This window comes from Aplidium turbinatum, chromosome 13, assembly GCF_918807975.1.
Source record: "Aplidium turbinatum chromosome 13, kaAplTurb1.1, whole genome shotgun sequence".
NCBI classification, from domain to species: domain Eukaryota; kingdom Metazoa; phylum Chordata; class Ascidiacea; order Aplousobranchia; family Polyclinidae; genus Aplidium; species Aplidium turbinatum.
In genome coordinates this window covers 936,810-953,083 of record NC_137484.1, presented here as the reverse complement: position 1 = coordinate 953,083, position 16,274 = coordinate 936,810, and the positions used below count along the sequence as shown (strand labels likewise).

General features: G+C 37.2%; 1 protein-coding gene across 1 annotated transcript in view; it reads right to left on the bottom strand.

Annotated features, from left to right (window-relative positions):
- Nucleotides 1-16,274, bottom strand: part of LOC145782571 (protein spire homolog 1-like) — a 118,033-nt gene that overhangs the window by 95,984 nt on the left and 5,775 nt on the right. Inside the window, exon 2 of the mRNA XM_082594382.1 lies at nucleotides 9,499-9,684. Within this exon, the coding sequence (XP_082450508.1) occupies nucleotides 9,499-9,684 (186 nt within the window). The remainder of the gene's footprint in view (nucleotides 1-9,498; nucleotides 9,685-16,274) is intronic.

Sequence of the window (16,274 nt, the reverse complement as noted above, 5' to 3'; positions counted from 1 at the left end):
GAAAGATTATATTTATCTTGGATTTTTCTCTTGTTTCAGCACCGCCAAAAACAAGACATCAAACAGCGTTAAGACTACTACCTTAATTACATGTCATGCTACGTCTTATGTGCTACGCAACGGGAGGGCAAATGTTGCGCAAATTTTATGGCAAATGTTTTTCATAAAAAAAAATATGTTGGAATAAATTCTTGTACTTCAGTTGGCTGTGCAAATGGTTCATCGTTCTATCAAGCATTTTTTGGTTTATCAGAAACTTATTGTTAGAATTTGAATTTTCTCGATAATTAAAATAACCACGCAATTGAAATATCAATAATTAAAATACCAACTGATTGAAATATCAAAAATAAACAAAGAAATTGAATATTTTTTGTTCCAAATCCAGCATTTAGATTATTGCTGATCAAAACAAAATATAGTTGAACATCATTACTAAACAATAACATGGAGGGTAATATTTTTAATTCAATTGAAAAGCAACTTGATTCATACACTAAAGGGGTTTTGACCAGTAATAGGTGGTCAAAACTGCCCGGTTTAAACCAGGTTTTAACCGGGCCGTTTAAACCGCCCCAGTTTAAACCGATCAACCCTGCGAAATCTTGCATTCATTATTTTGGTTTCTCCTTGACTTATCACTGGCACTTTTTAATCCTGATATATTGCAGTTTTGTGTATGCTCTACATTCAATCTATATATCAAATCATAAATAGCATCACTAACTAGTGTGTACTGTGTAGAAGTGTATTTTGAAGTACTCATAAAATGTTGTTTTTTTTCATGACAATTGCAAAATTTTGCAACAAATTACATTTATCTTACTTTTACACATGAAACAGATAGCCTGGATATCTTGTTACTCCAGAATATTTACTATGATTGACATCATAATGCATATTGCATATGCTGTGTGATCATGTATTTTTTATTAAAAGTGCATGGAGAAACAGCAGAGCCCTATTTATGGCATATGCATTTCGCTCTGCTACTGTAGAGCATCATTAGTGCCTTAATTCAAATGGAATAAAATGTGATCATGTATTACACTTCAAGTCTATTGATTGAAAACATTGTGAATATAGCAATGAAACATTTTTGTCAATTGCAGAAGTTTGAAACAAAACGTATTTAATATTTATCATACTTTTGCACATGAAGCAGGTAGCTTTTCTTGACAGTTTAGCATTGGTTGGGGGAAAAAATCTTTTTGCAGATTTGAGATATGGGGCATTGAAATGAAGCACCCCAAAACTTTTGTTCAATAAAATAAAGTGTTTCCCTTTGCTTTTTTCACAAATGTAATAACATATTTGAATTCCTTGCCCCAAAAACTATAAGAATACATATTTTCATTATTTCTGTATCTTATAAAATAAGAATTATAAGCCATTTTTGTTTTTGTGATGCGAAAACAGCGCCCCTAGTGGCAAAAATGTAACTGTCGATATCTTGAAAACCGCTTGATGGATTTTGACAGCGTAAATGCCAATCTTCATCTTTTCCCAGTAGCTCTAACATATTAAAAAATGAAGAAATTCTGAGAGGATGGGTTACACAGTGTGACTGTATTATAATAGAATGACCCTTAAACCAGCCAGGCTTATCCGGATGTTGGAAATAAACAGATTAATTTGGATAGAGGACACTTCAATCCTTTGCATTTTTGTCGTAGGATTGTTTCACCTGCTTTTGACGGTTCATCCTTTTCGAAGGATCAAAAGTACGTTGGGTAGAGTTAACAGAAGGAATGATAGAGCGAGTTGCTCGACCAAACATAAGTTCAGCGGGGCTACAATTAGTACTTTGTTGTGGAGTATTTCTAAATTCAAGAAATGCCAAATAAGGGTCTGAATTATCACGAATACACTTTTTAATCAAGTTTTTTACAATTTTCACAGACGATTCAGCTTTCCCATTGCTTTGTTGATGTCCTGGAGATGAGGTGTTGTGTGTGATACCCCATTCTTTTGTAAATTTAAGAAATTCATAGGAAGTAAATTGAGTACCAGAGTCGCTTATTATACATTTAGGTATACCATAACGAGCAAACGATTTCTTCATACATGCAATTACTTGACTACTAGTTAAGTTTGGTAAAACATCAACTTCAAAAAAATTACTGAAATAATCAACAGTGATTAAGTAGTTTTTGTTTTGATAGTGACAAAGGTCTACACCAACTTTTTCAAACGGCGTTTTACCTTCGGCATGTTGAATTAACGTTTCTTTTTGATTTTTTGGCTTAAATTCTTGACAAACATCACATGAATTAGCAATTTCAGAAATTTCTTTACACATGCCTTTCCAAAAAATGGTGTTTCGAGCACGGCGCATCATACTGTCACATCCTAAGTGTGCTTTGTGAAGGCGCTGCTTCATTTCATGTCTGAGAGTTTTTGGTATTAAAAGTCTCTGTCCTTTTAGGACAATGCCATCGTGGCAACTTAGAGTGTCTCTTAAAGAAAAGTATGGTCGTATAGATACCTCGAGTTCATTTTGGTGATCTGGCCATCCGCTTTAAATAACTTCTAATAGTTTCTGGATGTCGGGATCTTCATTGGAAGCTTTTCTTACTTCTTCTACCAGAAGATCGGGTATATCTCCAAATCCGTCGACTGATATCGAGTTGACATTGACGAGAGGAATATCTAAGTAAGCTCGACTTAACGTGTCAGCTAAAATAAGTTGTTTTCCTGGAACATACTGAAAAGTAAAATTATATCTGTGCAGCCGTAGTATCAATGCTTGTAATCTTCTTGGGGCTTGACTTAGAGGCTTGTTTAGGATGATTTTCAGAGGCTTGTGATCATTTTCTACCAGAATCGTATTGCCATTAGTGTATTGGTCAAATCGTTCCAAACCAAATACTACAGCAAGAGCTTCTTTTTCTATTTGAGCCCAATTACGTTCTGCGGATGTTAAGCATCTTGAGGCATACTGAATAGGTTTACCTTCTTGCATCAGTACGGCTCCTAAACCATCTTTGCTGCTGTCTACCCGAAAACAAAGCTCTTTTTCGGGATCGAAGTAAGCTAACAGTGATGTTTCAGACACTTTCTTTTTGATTGTTTGAAAAGCTTCTTCGGCCTCACTTGACCAATTCCATTCTGCACCTTTTCTTACGAGGACTCTGATTGGTTCCAGGTCATTCGCCAAGTTAGGGATAAATCTTGCTAAGTATTGAATCATACCGGTAAATCTTTTCACACCGTGTATATCTGTTGGGGCAGGCATTTTCATGATTGCTTCAACTTTTGCTTTATCGGCTGAAATGCCTTCTTTAGTTATTCGGTGACCCATAAAAGTGATTTCTTCTTGCTTGATTACAACTTTTTCATTGTTGAGAATGATGTTTTGCTCTTGACAACGTTTTTGCAGTTTCTTGATGTTGGTTTCGTGATCAACTTCAGCTTGTTCACTCGTGTTACCACAACCTACTACAACAATGTCATCGGCTACCGTTATCACACCGGAGAGATCAACAAGGGCATGATTGAGACGTTTTTGAAAGATTTCGCTACTCACTTTTAGTCCGAAAGGTAATCTATTCCATTGATATCGTCCAAATGGAGTGATCATGGTTGTGAGATTTCTTGACTCTTCATCCAGCTTGATGTGCCAATAAGCTTCTTTTACATCTAGTTTGCTGAATATTTTAGCTTTATTCATCTTTGGGAGTACGTCATCAATGGTAGGTAGTTTGTAATGCTCACGCTGTAGAGCGGCGTTCAATGGTTGTGGATCAATGCAAATTCGTAATTTTCCATTAAGTTTCTTTACTACAGCCATTTGGCTTACTCATTGTGTGGGTTTGTCAATCGGTGATAGAATGTTCCGCTTCACGAGACGTTCGATTTCTTCTTTGACCTGATCTTGAATGGCAAAGGGAAGTTTTCGGCATGGTGATATTCGAGGTTTCACGTTTGGATCAACAATTAAATTTGCTGTGCCTAAATCTCCAAATTGGTCAAGTTGTTTAACTTGAGATATAAAGTTATTGAAGTTTACTTTATAATAAGATCCATATCTCGTATAGACTTTAGTCCTAGCAAACAGTCAAACTTGTTTTCTACAACTGTGAATGGTAATTTATAAACTTCCTTATTTTTAGGATTCACTACATGCAAAACTGTTTCACCAATCGATTTTACTTGTGTAGAGTTCTACATGGTTAGAGCATTGGGTTTAAAAGTTATTTGATGTTTGTGAACATTCTCTTCATGAATAACGTTGACATCAGCGCCAGTATCCAAGTGGAATTTGACGTCTTGTCCATTAATGTTGAGTTTCACCATTAAGCGAGTCTCGTTATGTTTCAACGCATAGCATAAAAAATCGTCATAAGTTTCGCAGTTACCTTTTTGCTCTTCCTTGTCATAGAGTGAATTCGTCCTTTTCATAGAGTGAATACGAGTGCGACAGACTGTACTGAAGTGATTCATCTTGTTGCATTTCAAGCACTTTTTTCCATAAGCAGGGCAGTTCCTGTGGCGATGAGATTTTCCGCATCGTGGACAGTTCTTGATAAAGTTGTCTTGTGGTTTCGATGGTGTTGGATTCTGCACTTTCTGGATTATTGATTCAGATTTTTGAAGAGACATTTCATTAGCTTGTTTTTGTGACGTTTCGTCCAACCTGCATATTTGAATAGTTTTTTCTAAATTTAAATCCGGATCTCTCAACAAAACTTGTTGTAATTTGTCTGGAATAGAAAAAACAATTTTGTCCCTAATCATTCTGTCTGCTTCTTTGTAGTTACATCCTTCAGCTCGTTGTCTGAGTTCAGTTAAGAATGTGTCGAAAGGCTGTTGATATTGCACTTTCCAAAATCTATAACTTTCCATGACTGTGTTCTGTTTAGGAAGGCAATATTCTTCAATCTTTTTCAAAACAACGTCTGGTTTGTTTTTGTCGTCCTCTTCATCGAAGTTCATCTGAAAGAATGCTTCTATAAATTGTGGTCCTGCACATTGAAGTATGATGGCTGCTTTTATTTTGTCGGCTTTTTCGTAAGCTCCACTTGCATTTAAATAAACTTCTAGATGCTGCCTCCATCTCTTGTATGCTTCTGATAAATTAGGATCACGTAAGTCTAACGGACAGGGCGCTCTAAAGTTATTATTTGCCATCTTTTTTTTAAGCAATATACTTTCAACAGTTAACTTCTTTCATTTGTTCAACTTAAAGTTTTCGCTGCCACCATGTTAACAAAAGAGTGAGAGGGAAAACAAATATTACGTGTCAACTGTACTAGGTGCAACTAAAGAATGATTACACTGAACGCAGAACTAAGAACACGACGCCTACCAATTATGACGTCACACAATTTACGTTGTTGCTTGAGGTTCCATCAACAGTATCGATCCAAAATCTACAGGAAAGTGAATGACCTCCGTTGGTTTCTCTTCTCCAATCGTGCAGTCGAAGGAGAAAACCTCCCACCAACGTCTGATTCACTAGATTTGCACATTCGCCGGGCTCATTATGTATGCTTGATTTGGAGAAAAGCTAGCAAAGCCCATCCCTGCCTTCCAGCACCAACTGCATTTGGTTGGACGTTTGATGCAGGTTCAAGTCACTTCACGCCAGATCGTTGTTTAAATCCACCAGCTTCTAAAGCAGTATTGCAATTCATAATGTGCGGGTGTAAACTTAGATGCGAAGGAAGGTGCAGCTGCCGCAAGAACAATATTCCATGTATAGAAGTCTGTGGCTGTGGTCTCAGCTGTAAAAACAAAACTATCCAACCAGTGATAAATGAAGACTGAAAATTTGAAGATGAATTGCTTTCTTTGACATTCAATAAATATTATAAATTCCGTAGATGTTGGTTGTTAACGATAACTGCTATTTAATCAGAAGGTCTAAGACTTCTTACATCTTTCGCGTGTCATACGACTTAAAGGATCGAACATTAATTCAAGTTTAATTGTCTTTAGATCAGTTCATTGGCTTTCTAGTTACGTATTCTTTGTGAAAAATGCACGCATTTAAGTTAATACAGTCCTTGGTGTAAAATTACAAAATTACGTAGGAAGCTTACCGTAGCATACGTTTCAGGTGCGCGGGGGGGTTTGACACATGTATCATGTATGTCATAGGCTATATATATGTAACCTAAATTCGATGATCCCATTAGATTTCTTGGCTTAGAAAACATATAAATTCAGATATTTTATTTGGAATTGTAGCCTATATACTTGCGAAAATATTGCATAATTATTGTTGTGCCCCATTTTGGACGCCATCTTGGATTTCGTGCCCCGAAAATGTTCAGAAAAAATGCCACCCTAATTTTTTTTTAATATTATCATGTTTTCTTTCAAAAACAAGTGAGTTTTTGCTTTTAACAAAAAAACACGAAATTACAAATATGCCTACACTATAACCTGATATTTGCCGCAGGAATCAAAGCGGCAATGCAATATGACACCGTACAGTAGTTGAGTAGCATAATTATTACAATAGTCAATAGTACTGTGATTGAACTGACTCGTGTGAAAATAAATTTCTTTGCTATAGTCAATAGTATGCTAATTGAGTTTCAGGCAAATTTAGGTAGGGGTCCGCAGAATTAATAATTTGTCTAAAGGGGTTCGTGACAACAAAAAGGTTGGGAACCACTGGTTTAGTGTCACTCACTCCCGTCTCTGAAACTCAGAACCAAGTGGGAGTGAGGAGGCAGGACAGATATCAAATTGAACAAGGCGGGATTTTATTTTTGGTGCAGTGCTTAATTCCACGAACCAGGCATCTGACGTGCTGAAATCAGAGAGCTGGAGTTTTGCAGCATGCCTTAAACAAGGGCGCCGTGATGGTAGGCATTGCATGATTGGGACATTGAGAATGCATACGCGATCATGTAGTATGTGGTTCAGATCAGCACAAGCTTTATTTACTAATGTACAATTGTACATTAGCAGGTAGGATACCTTGGACAGATTCCTCCTAGCTCTCCCTACGTTTCATATCTAGGTATTCCATTATGTTATTTGCTCTTTGGATTGATTCACTGCCAGGTTCAGCGTATAGAAAATCATTGTACTTGTGCTGACATTCCTTGTCACAGATAGGGATACAGCCTATTGCTTTCTTCGCCCTCGTGGGATACCGGCCTTACAGGCATCTAACAATTGTTTTGATAGACGTCGTTAATGCAGGCAGTTGATCATACAAAAAAAATTTACAGAAAAATATGAGAAATTAAAGTAGAAAGTAGGTGCAACTTTGGATGAGCGATTGACATGGGATAGTCATATTATTAATCTTAGAAAGCAGCTTGCAAAGGTCTGCGGCATAGCATTTAAGCTGAGATACATTGCCCCATTAACAATATTAGTTACAAACTTTATATTATGCTTTGTCCAGTAGTCGATTATAAATTGGGAAAAAGCAAACTCTACATTGCTTGCTCCACTTCAAGCGTTACAAAACAAGTTCATCCGATCCTGCTTACTTTTGCCGAGGTCAACAAATACAACTGTTCTTTATCACTAATTTAATGTGCTCAGAATTGATATTATTAAATTAGAGATTAAAAAATTTATGTACAAATATGTGCACAAAATACTACCCCGAGCCTTTGCTGGCTGCTTTATTTTTGTAAACGAAATTCACCATCATAAAACCTGTCAGAACCAAAAGATTGATTTATATTTGCCTTCTGCAACATCAAACTCTGGTAAGAAGATGCTATGTTTTAATGGAGTGAAACTATGGAATCAAATACCAAAAGAAATACAAGATAAGTCTTATAATGCTTTTAAATTAAAATATAAATGTTTATTAAAGAATTTTAACAATGATCACTCCTGAAACATATCATCTGCTTATTTCTCTGCACACTTTTTTTTTTGTTTTTATGTTGCCCGGTGTTATTCCACTGTTAATGTATTATGTAAAGTGCTGGTATTGTGTTATGCGTTAATGTTCTTAATTTTGGTATTTTGTTTAAATGTTTGGGTGGCAGCTGACTTTGGTGACCTTTTGGTCTTTCGCTGCCATCCTTGTTGTGCGAATTATTTGTGTTTATTGTGTTTTGGTATATTTTTGCTTATTTTTTTCTTTCTTACGGTGGAGGATTGATAATAAATTTTATATGTCACCACCGTTTCAAACGGCTAAACTTTCGCTACTGTCTCCCACTTTGGCCGTTGCTCACTTGGTCCGTCGCCCACTTGGCTTGTCGCCCAATTGGTCTCGCCCTAGTACCGGTTGCGCTGCAGTTGGTTGGATAATTCAGTGTTTAACAAAAACGGAAATAACATAAGTGTCATGAAAACAGGGTGGGCGAAACATATTTTGCCTACCCTCATTTCACGGCAGGGTGGGCGCCGCCCACTCGGCCAACCTTGTTTCGACGCCTATGTCTCTTTTTGTTTGAACTCAATTGTTTTGATATTTCAAGGCTGCACTTCACTTATTTTCAATGACATCGACATTCACATAACAAGTTATAATTTTACTTTCTGCTACTGGACACATATTTTTTTGCCTCAGTTAACCAATTGTTTGTTGTTCAACGTTTACAGGTGTTGAATCAATGTAAAAAAGTTGATTTGCTAAATGGGTTTCGGCAATTAACACCATGTTCAATATTTGCGTTGGCACTTTTTTTGCCGAGACAATGCATATTGCATATTTTGCACAATTAGGCTACTTCAGCATTTACCTATCACCTCGGTAATTGCCAGTGTAAAATTAGAAGGCTGTGTGTCATTCCAGGGCTGTGTTTTTTTTTTCGCTGAGACTTTTCGGTCATTTGTCCGAAATGACTTGAAAAATTCGGTCATTTTTTATTTATTTCGGTCATTTTTAGTCATTTTTGGTCATATATAGTCAATTGACTAAATCAAATATATACAGTTATTACTATCTGAAGCCTTTAATTCGCTCTGCTTTGCCTTTTTGCTTGGCATTGAGCACTTTTTGTAGTATTAATAGTTTTCATTGTTTTAGTCAATTGACTATATATTTTTTCGGACATTTTGATCGAATTGACCATAATTTTTTCGGACATTTTGCTAAAAAATCCGTCAATGACCGATAAATGACCGAAAAAAAAAAAACCCAGTTCCAGGGCGTTTGGTCAACGTTTCACAATTGCAACCAAATTAAATAATGCGCAGAATTTTGCAAGACAATCGCGACATACTGACATGCGGGTCCACAAATAGTGCATTATAATCGCTTAGACTGAAAATATGCAACTTTTAGAAATTGCTTTTAGAATTAGCTGGAAATTCTCGCCCCCCTGAAATAGGCTCACTTCACTATAGTAAAAAACCGATGCCAATGATTACACATACTATTTTGAAGAAACTTAACTGCATAAAAAAAAACTTTAGAAAAGGAACAGAATTTAAATCCTAACGCGATGGTAAAATTCTAATTTCAGCTCAGCACATCAGAGTTGAGAATTATCAAGAGATTAGAAAGGTTTTTGCAAAATAGTTTCGAAAAAGATGCTGAATTGGATGGGAAATGGTGCTTACCAATATGATGTATTCAAGGCATGTCTGATCATGCAAAGCACAGCTACAGATGTATGTTTCAGCAGTTAAGTGACTGGTCATGATTGATATCAGGTTATCCATCTCCTTCGAGAGCACCTGTTCTTCCTCTACCATGACGTTATGATCTAAGGCAGCAAACAGAGCAAGGCCAAGCATCTTGATAACCTGTGGAAATAAACTTGCAAATATCAATATTAAAAAATGAATTTCCTTTGCCCTTATGTCACACTATTCAGGAGCATAATTACAGAAAGAATGAAAGATATTTAAGATAAAACACAAATTTCTCATAATTTGGTATGCTGATAGTAGCCCACCATAAGACATTTTTTTCTGATTCCATGTAGAGCTCACACTCCCAGTGGCCATTGTAAAATGGCCTCCTAAACTAGTAGGCCATATGTGGTCGCTGGCTTCCCCAAGCCAACAGTTCTCCATTCTGTTAGTAGGCTATTTGAATCTTATTCTCTCCACTCGCGGGTGTCTGGTAATTTCATCGCAGTAATTTCATCGTGGTAATATCATCGTGGTAATTTCATCGCATGGTAATTACATCGCAGTATATCACATCGTCAGGTAATTACATTGCAGTATGAGAGCTGCGTAGGCTACCAGCTGCGTTCTTGCGTTATCTCACTAGCTGCGTTCTGCGGCTAGGGTTAGGGTTAGGTTATTTTTAATATGGTTACTTCATTTTAATTTGCTTATTACAACAACTTTGAACTTTGAATTTTAATGGATTTCATTTACTTTATCATCCGCCTTTTCACTTTAAAAAAAAATGGGTGGATGTTGACGAAGACGATTAAATTACTGACGATGTGGTGTCTTGCGATGTAATTACAATGCGATGACAATGTATGCAATGTAATTACCATGTGATGAAATTACCGCGATGAGATTACAGTGAATCCCACTCGCGTTCGTACGTGGCTGAGAAGCATAAATTAATACAATACACTGTTCAGCAAAACTGATATAACCATAGGCGCCTAAGCCGTGGGGGCCAGGCCCCACGCATATTTCTGCGTGGGAGCAACTTTTTATGCTTTATTGATACATAAAACAACAGATGAACTAGCGATCGGCAGCAGGAAAACATTTTTTAAATGCAAATCGCAACAGCTTCACGGTAAATAATCACTAGAACGAGTAGGGATGCTACAATCCCACACCAGACAGAATCTGTCATTTTTACATTGATTTAACATCTGCAGACGTTGAATCAATGTAAAAATGACTGAGACATAGCAAAAATCTACCATTTTGTGTCGATTCAATGTCATCAGATATTGAATGCACCCAAAAACAACATAATTTGCTACGTTGACGCAGCGTGCGTTTAGCTTAATGAGTTTGCGAACAGACTCGGTGTCGCTTTCGAAAGTCGAAACCTCTGCAGGAAATTGCGCGGCAGTGAATCGCTTGCTGTGAAAATGAACTTGACGTCTCGGCCCGAGGTAGCCACTAACCAACGCAACAAGGGATAGTACAAACCGCATGTGGCTACGAGTTTTTTCCTTGTTGTTGTTGCAATCGTTTTATTTGTTACTTGTCACAAGTCGTTACTTTCGTTAGGTTTACAATGAGATTTATTAATCAATAAAATACGATCTTTCCATTGCCTCCCTTAAAATTTTTTTTTTTAATTTTTAACCTACTTGCGATCTACCATGACGCAACAGCGATTGAACCACGTCCTAATTTTAAATGTTTATTAAGCTGAAGCTTCACGGTTACAACTTGACCAGTTGATTAACAGTTGGATTGACAGAGCTGCTGTTCGCAAAAATACTTTTGCCAAATGTTAAGTGTCAGAGCAGCAACGTAACAATCAAATTCACGACATACCTCCTGTGCTTTGTTTTAAAGTTGCTTTGTAAATTATCGAGCTACAAATCAGGTGTGAAAAGAGAATTGTATCTACGAAACACGCTTAGTAAAAATCAAACAAGAACATGCAGTTTGAAAGTTTTTAGGTTGCCATGTTGTGCTATTCGCCACCCCGTGCAAAAATTAAAGTTGGCGCCTATGAATCAGTATACATGGTTTTGCGTCCGTTTTACATTGTAATTTTGTAGATGCAACCTAATTCGTACCATGAACAATTCGTACCGTCAGTTCGTACCTTGAAAAGATCAATCGAGAGAAAAATTTAAAAAAAGCCCAAGTCGCTGATCTCAGTTTCCGCAAACATTTTAAAATTTTCTGCAAACAAACAAAAACTCTTAGGATCATTACCAGAAATTTTAAAATCATCATCATCAACCAATTTTGATTATACAGGTCATGAATTAATCCTCATGTCGAGGGTGTGGCCTGTCTGTCTGTCGAAAACGAAGTCTTCCCCTCCACACCTCGCGATTTATTGGGTTGGCAGAGTCCATGTTCAGGGCTACAAGCTGTTTTATAACTTTTTCCCAAGAAAGTTTTGGTCTACCTTGACCCTGCTGTGCTGCGATGTTGACACATATGACACAAAATGTTTGCAAAAACTCCGATCAACCCTAACCTTAACCCCTAACCCTTTTAACCTGTTAAGCGTCACCAACTGCATAAGCCGTTTACAGTTGTTCACTTAGAACTGACACCAACGGCATATGCCGTTTTCAGACTTGAGCTGTTTACATTGATCTGTCAGCCACGACATATTACGTTTCTCGCAAAGAAAAGAGAAGTGATGAAAAAAGGAAACTCTCTGGAAACTCTGTGATCAATCTAGCGTGAAAAAGCGTCATAGCAACAATGCAAATGCAGTTTGTTGGTTTGGCAGAGGTACTTGTACGGCTTAGCAGGGGTGGATCCAGCAAGTAACCTTTGAGGGGGGATTTCAACAAAAACAATTATGTAGGTCTACATTAATCCGACTTTGCAAATACATCTTGAATGAAGTTACTCTTCTGTGTTTTAGGGGGGGAGACGATCGCTCCCCCTGGATCTGCCATTAGTAGTGTACCGGTACACTGTTGATCCGTTTTTAAACTAATAATAAACTGTGCCACAACAATGTTCAACGTTTTTATTTATTTATGATTGTTTAACATAACAATTAATCATTCTGCAAGAAAAAACTGCTATTGTAAGCACACAAACCAGTCTCTGCGCATTGCAGGGTTGCCAGGTAATCTTGAAGGAATTCAGACAGTATCAGTCTGAAATTCGGAAATTTTAGAAAAAATGATAAAAATTGTTTCATTTATCATCCAGCACTTCACTGTTCTCACAGAAAAATGAAACATTGGCACATAACCATTAAGCACATCCAGAATGTGACAGAACAGAGAAAGCAAAAAGCGAACACCCTTTAGCAATTTACACAACGCACAAAACTGCGTTGTTGTGCATAAAAGTTGCGTTGTTATGAATAAACTGCATAAAACTGACATAGGCTTTATAGAACACAAGACATGGCAGAACTCCAATTCCTATTGCACAATGCACACTTTCGATGTTTATTGTTAAATTTTCAATTTCTTCTTGGGTTGAGTAGCCTACATCTCTCATGTGCAGAGAACCTTTCATTCATCTCTTTAGCATTTAGACAAGAGCATGTTTTGGGAGCAAGTCTTTTAGGCGCTGACAGTTAGGCGCTGGTCTAATAGGCGCGCACACTGTGGCGTCTGGATATTTAGGTGCGGAGCACTGTGGCGCCCGGTCATTTAGGTGCTATTCCTAGTAAAGTCTGTAGATTGTATCAGCTTGGCAGCTTGCCAGAAAATTATATCATGGCTTCAGTGAGTGAAGCTGCTAAAACCGGCAATGCTTTTCACACAAAATGTTACATTGAACAGAAAAATATATTGTTGTTTTATTGATTTATTATTGTTTTATTTGTTGTTAGTCCAGGTTTGCGTTGGTGAAAGCTTTATCAATAAATTATTGAAGCTTCCGAACATTATTGAGTTCATTTTTAGTTAACTCTTTCGCGACCACGGACGTATGCACACATCTTGGGATTTTTGCCATGATGACCAAGGAAGTATCCCTACGTCCAAGGTTAAAAGGTAGCCTATTTCAAGCAAAAAAATAATGTAAATGATGGCAGATCCATAGTCTTTGCCTGTCCTTTTTTGGCTAATTAAAAAAAAATATTTTGGCGGTGCAGTTATCAGATGAGGACTTCATAAAGATGGGGACACAGTGGATTTTTTTTCTTTCACTTATTGGAATTGGCAGTCAAAACTGGCTAGGCAACCCCTTACTTTGGAATTTCTCGATCAAAAAGACTGTAGGCTAAATCACGTAAACTTTTTGCGTAAAATTTTCCAAATTTCTCCAATCATTCTGCTGTACCTCCTAAAGCATTGCGCGCAGAAACAAAGTAAATTTTTTCTCATGTGCAGAATTGTTTTGGCATTCGATTAAACTACATATGTTTTCATATTATTGTATCATGCTTGGGTAGTAAAAATTATAATGAAGTACACTTTTCTGCCAATTTTTAATTTTTTTAGAAATTGGAAAAAATACCGTTTGGAGTTGCTAGTTGTACATAGAATGTTTTAAATTTTATTGCAAAGCTTTGCATCTTCGGATAGCTGAAGATGTATGCTTTCATTTGATGTCAAGATTGTGCGTCTACGTCGATCACATGACATGTTTTTACCGTGTAAATACAACAGTTTTGTGTGAAAAATGTCTGGTAATTTAGATTAAATATAAATTACTTCTGTTCGGGATGGATTGGCCATGTGACGAGAACGCGTAAGACGCTCTACTACTGTTCACATGAATACATTTCTACAGGGCATATAGGCTACACCTTGGCTACAAGTTGCAAGCATAATGGTGAGACTTCGCTCGTTATTAAACCTAGTCCGGGTTTTGACGGAAAACTAAGTTACTCTTCACTCAAGCCTACCGCCCGCTTGAGTACAGCCTACGGTACATTTTTTACTGATGTTTAGTTATTATTTGACCTAACTAAAAGTGAACTCATACATGTTTGGAAACTTGAATAATTTATTGATAAAGCTTTCGCCGGCGCAAACCTAGACTAACAACAAATAAATGCTGAACACGCGCATTAAAAAAACAACATATTTTTCTGTTCAATATAACATTTTATGTGAAAATCATTGCCGGTTTAAGCAGCTTCACTCACGGAAGCCATAACATATATTTCTGTTCAATATAACATTTTGTGTAAAAAGCATTTCCGGTTCAAGCAGCTTCACCCATATACTTTTCTGTGTAATATAACATTTTGTGTGAAAAAGCATTGCCGGTTTAAGCAACTTCACTCACTGAAGCCATGACCAACAACGCACACGCATTAACAAAACAATATATTTTCCTGTTCAATATGATATTTTGTGTGAAAAACATTGCCCTACGCCCCTACCTGCCAAGCTGATACAATCTACAGACTTTACTAGGAATAGCACCTAAATGAACGGGCGCCACAGTGCTCCGCACCTAAATATCCAGACGCCACAGTGTGCGCGCCTATTAGACCAGCGCCTAACTGTCAGCGCCTAAAAGACGTGGACCCCATTTCTTGGCAAAATAAATAAAGTAAGATCGATTTCATTTAGTTTCTGGTGTTTATTTTTGTAAAATGTGAATGACAGCACGAAAAAAAGCCGCACGATTGTAGCAATTAATGCAGGGACAGACAGGCAAGAAAAAATATAAATCTCAAAATAGCCTTTCGTTGCACCCTTTGATCTGCTGATACCCAGAAAACAATCTGCACGGAACTGGTGCTAGGAATACGAACTGAACCAAAAAACTTTTCTGAGGTCATAAAAACTCAGCCAAACTAGGACTCAAGCTAAATGTCTGAATGATTTGATAGCTGTCAGACACAGTAAATGAAATGAGGTCAATTTATCGATTTTAGTCCGAAATTTAGGCCATCTGGTAACCCTGACACGGTGCACGATAATTGGCAAAAAAGATGACAATACGAAAGCAACTTCATTTCCCAGGAGTGACGCTTAACAGGTTAAAATGTTTGCGGAAACTCCGATCAACCCTGACCCTTTTAAAATGTTTGCGGAAACTCCGATCAACCCTAACCCTTTTAAAATGTTTGGGAAAACTGCAGAAAAACGGAAACTGCGATCAGAGACTTCGGCTTTGTTCTATTCTTCTCTCTCAATCTTTTCAGTTTGTTTGTTTGCAGAAACACCCTAACTCTTTTAAAATGTTTGCGGAAACTCCGATCAACCCTAACCCTTTTAAAATGTTTGCGGAAACTGCGATCAGCGACTTCGGCAAACTCTTAGGATCATTGCCAGAATTTTTAAAATGTTTGTATTACCGCAAATTTTAGAATGTATGCGGAAACTGCGGAAAAACAGAAACTGCGATCAGCGATGTTCTATTTTTTTCTCTTGATCTTTTCAGTTTGTTTGTTTGCGGATACCGATACCTAACCGATACTTCGATACCCTAACCCTTTTAAAATGTTTGCGGAAACTGCAATCAGCGATTTCGGCTTTTTTTAATTTTTTTTCTTCATCTTTTCAAAGTACGAGCTGACGATATGAATTGTTCATGGTACAAATTAGGTTGCATCTACAAAATTACAATGTAAAACGGACGCAAAACCATGTATACTGATTCATAGGCGCCGACTTTAATTTTTGCACGGGGTGGCGAATAGCACGAATTAGGTTGCACCCTAATTTTGTTACATGCGGCATTGTAGTCAATATGTCGTGGCTACATGATCTCAGTGGCACGTCCTTAATCAAGAAGACTTTCTCTTAAGTTGAAGCGACAAGTGTCTTTTCCAAGAGAGTGTA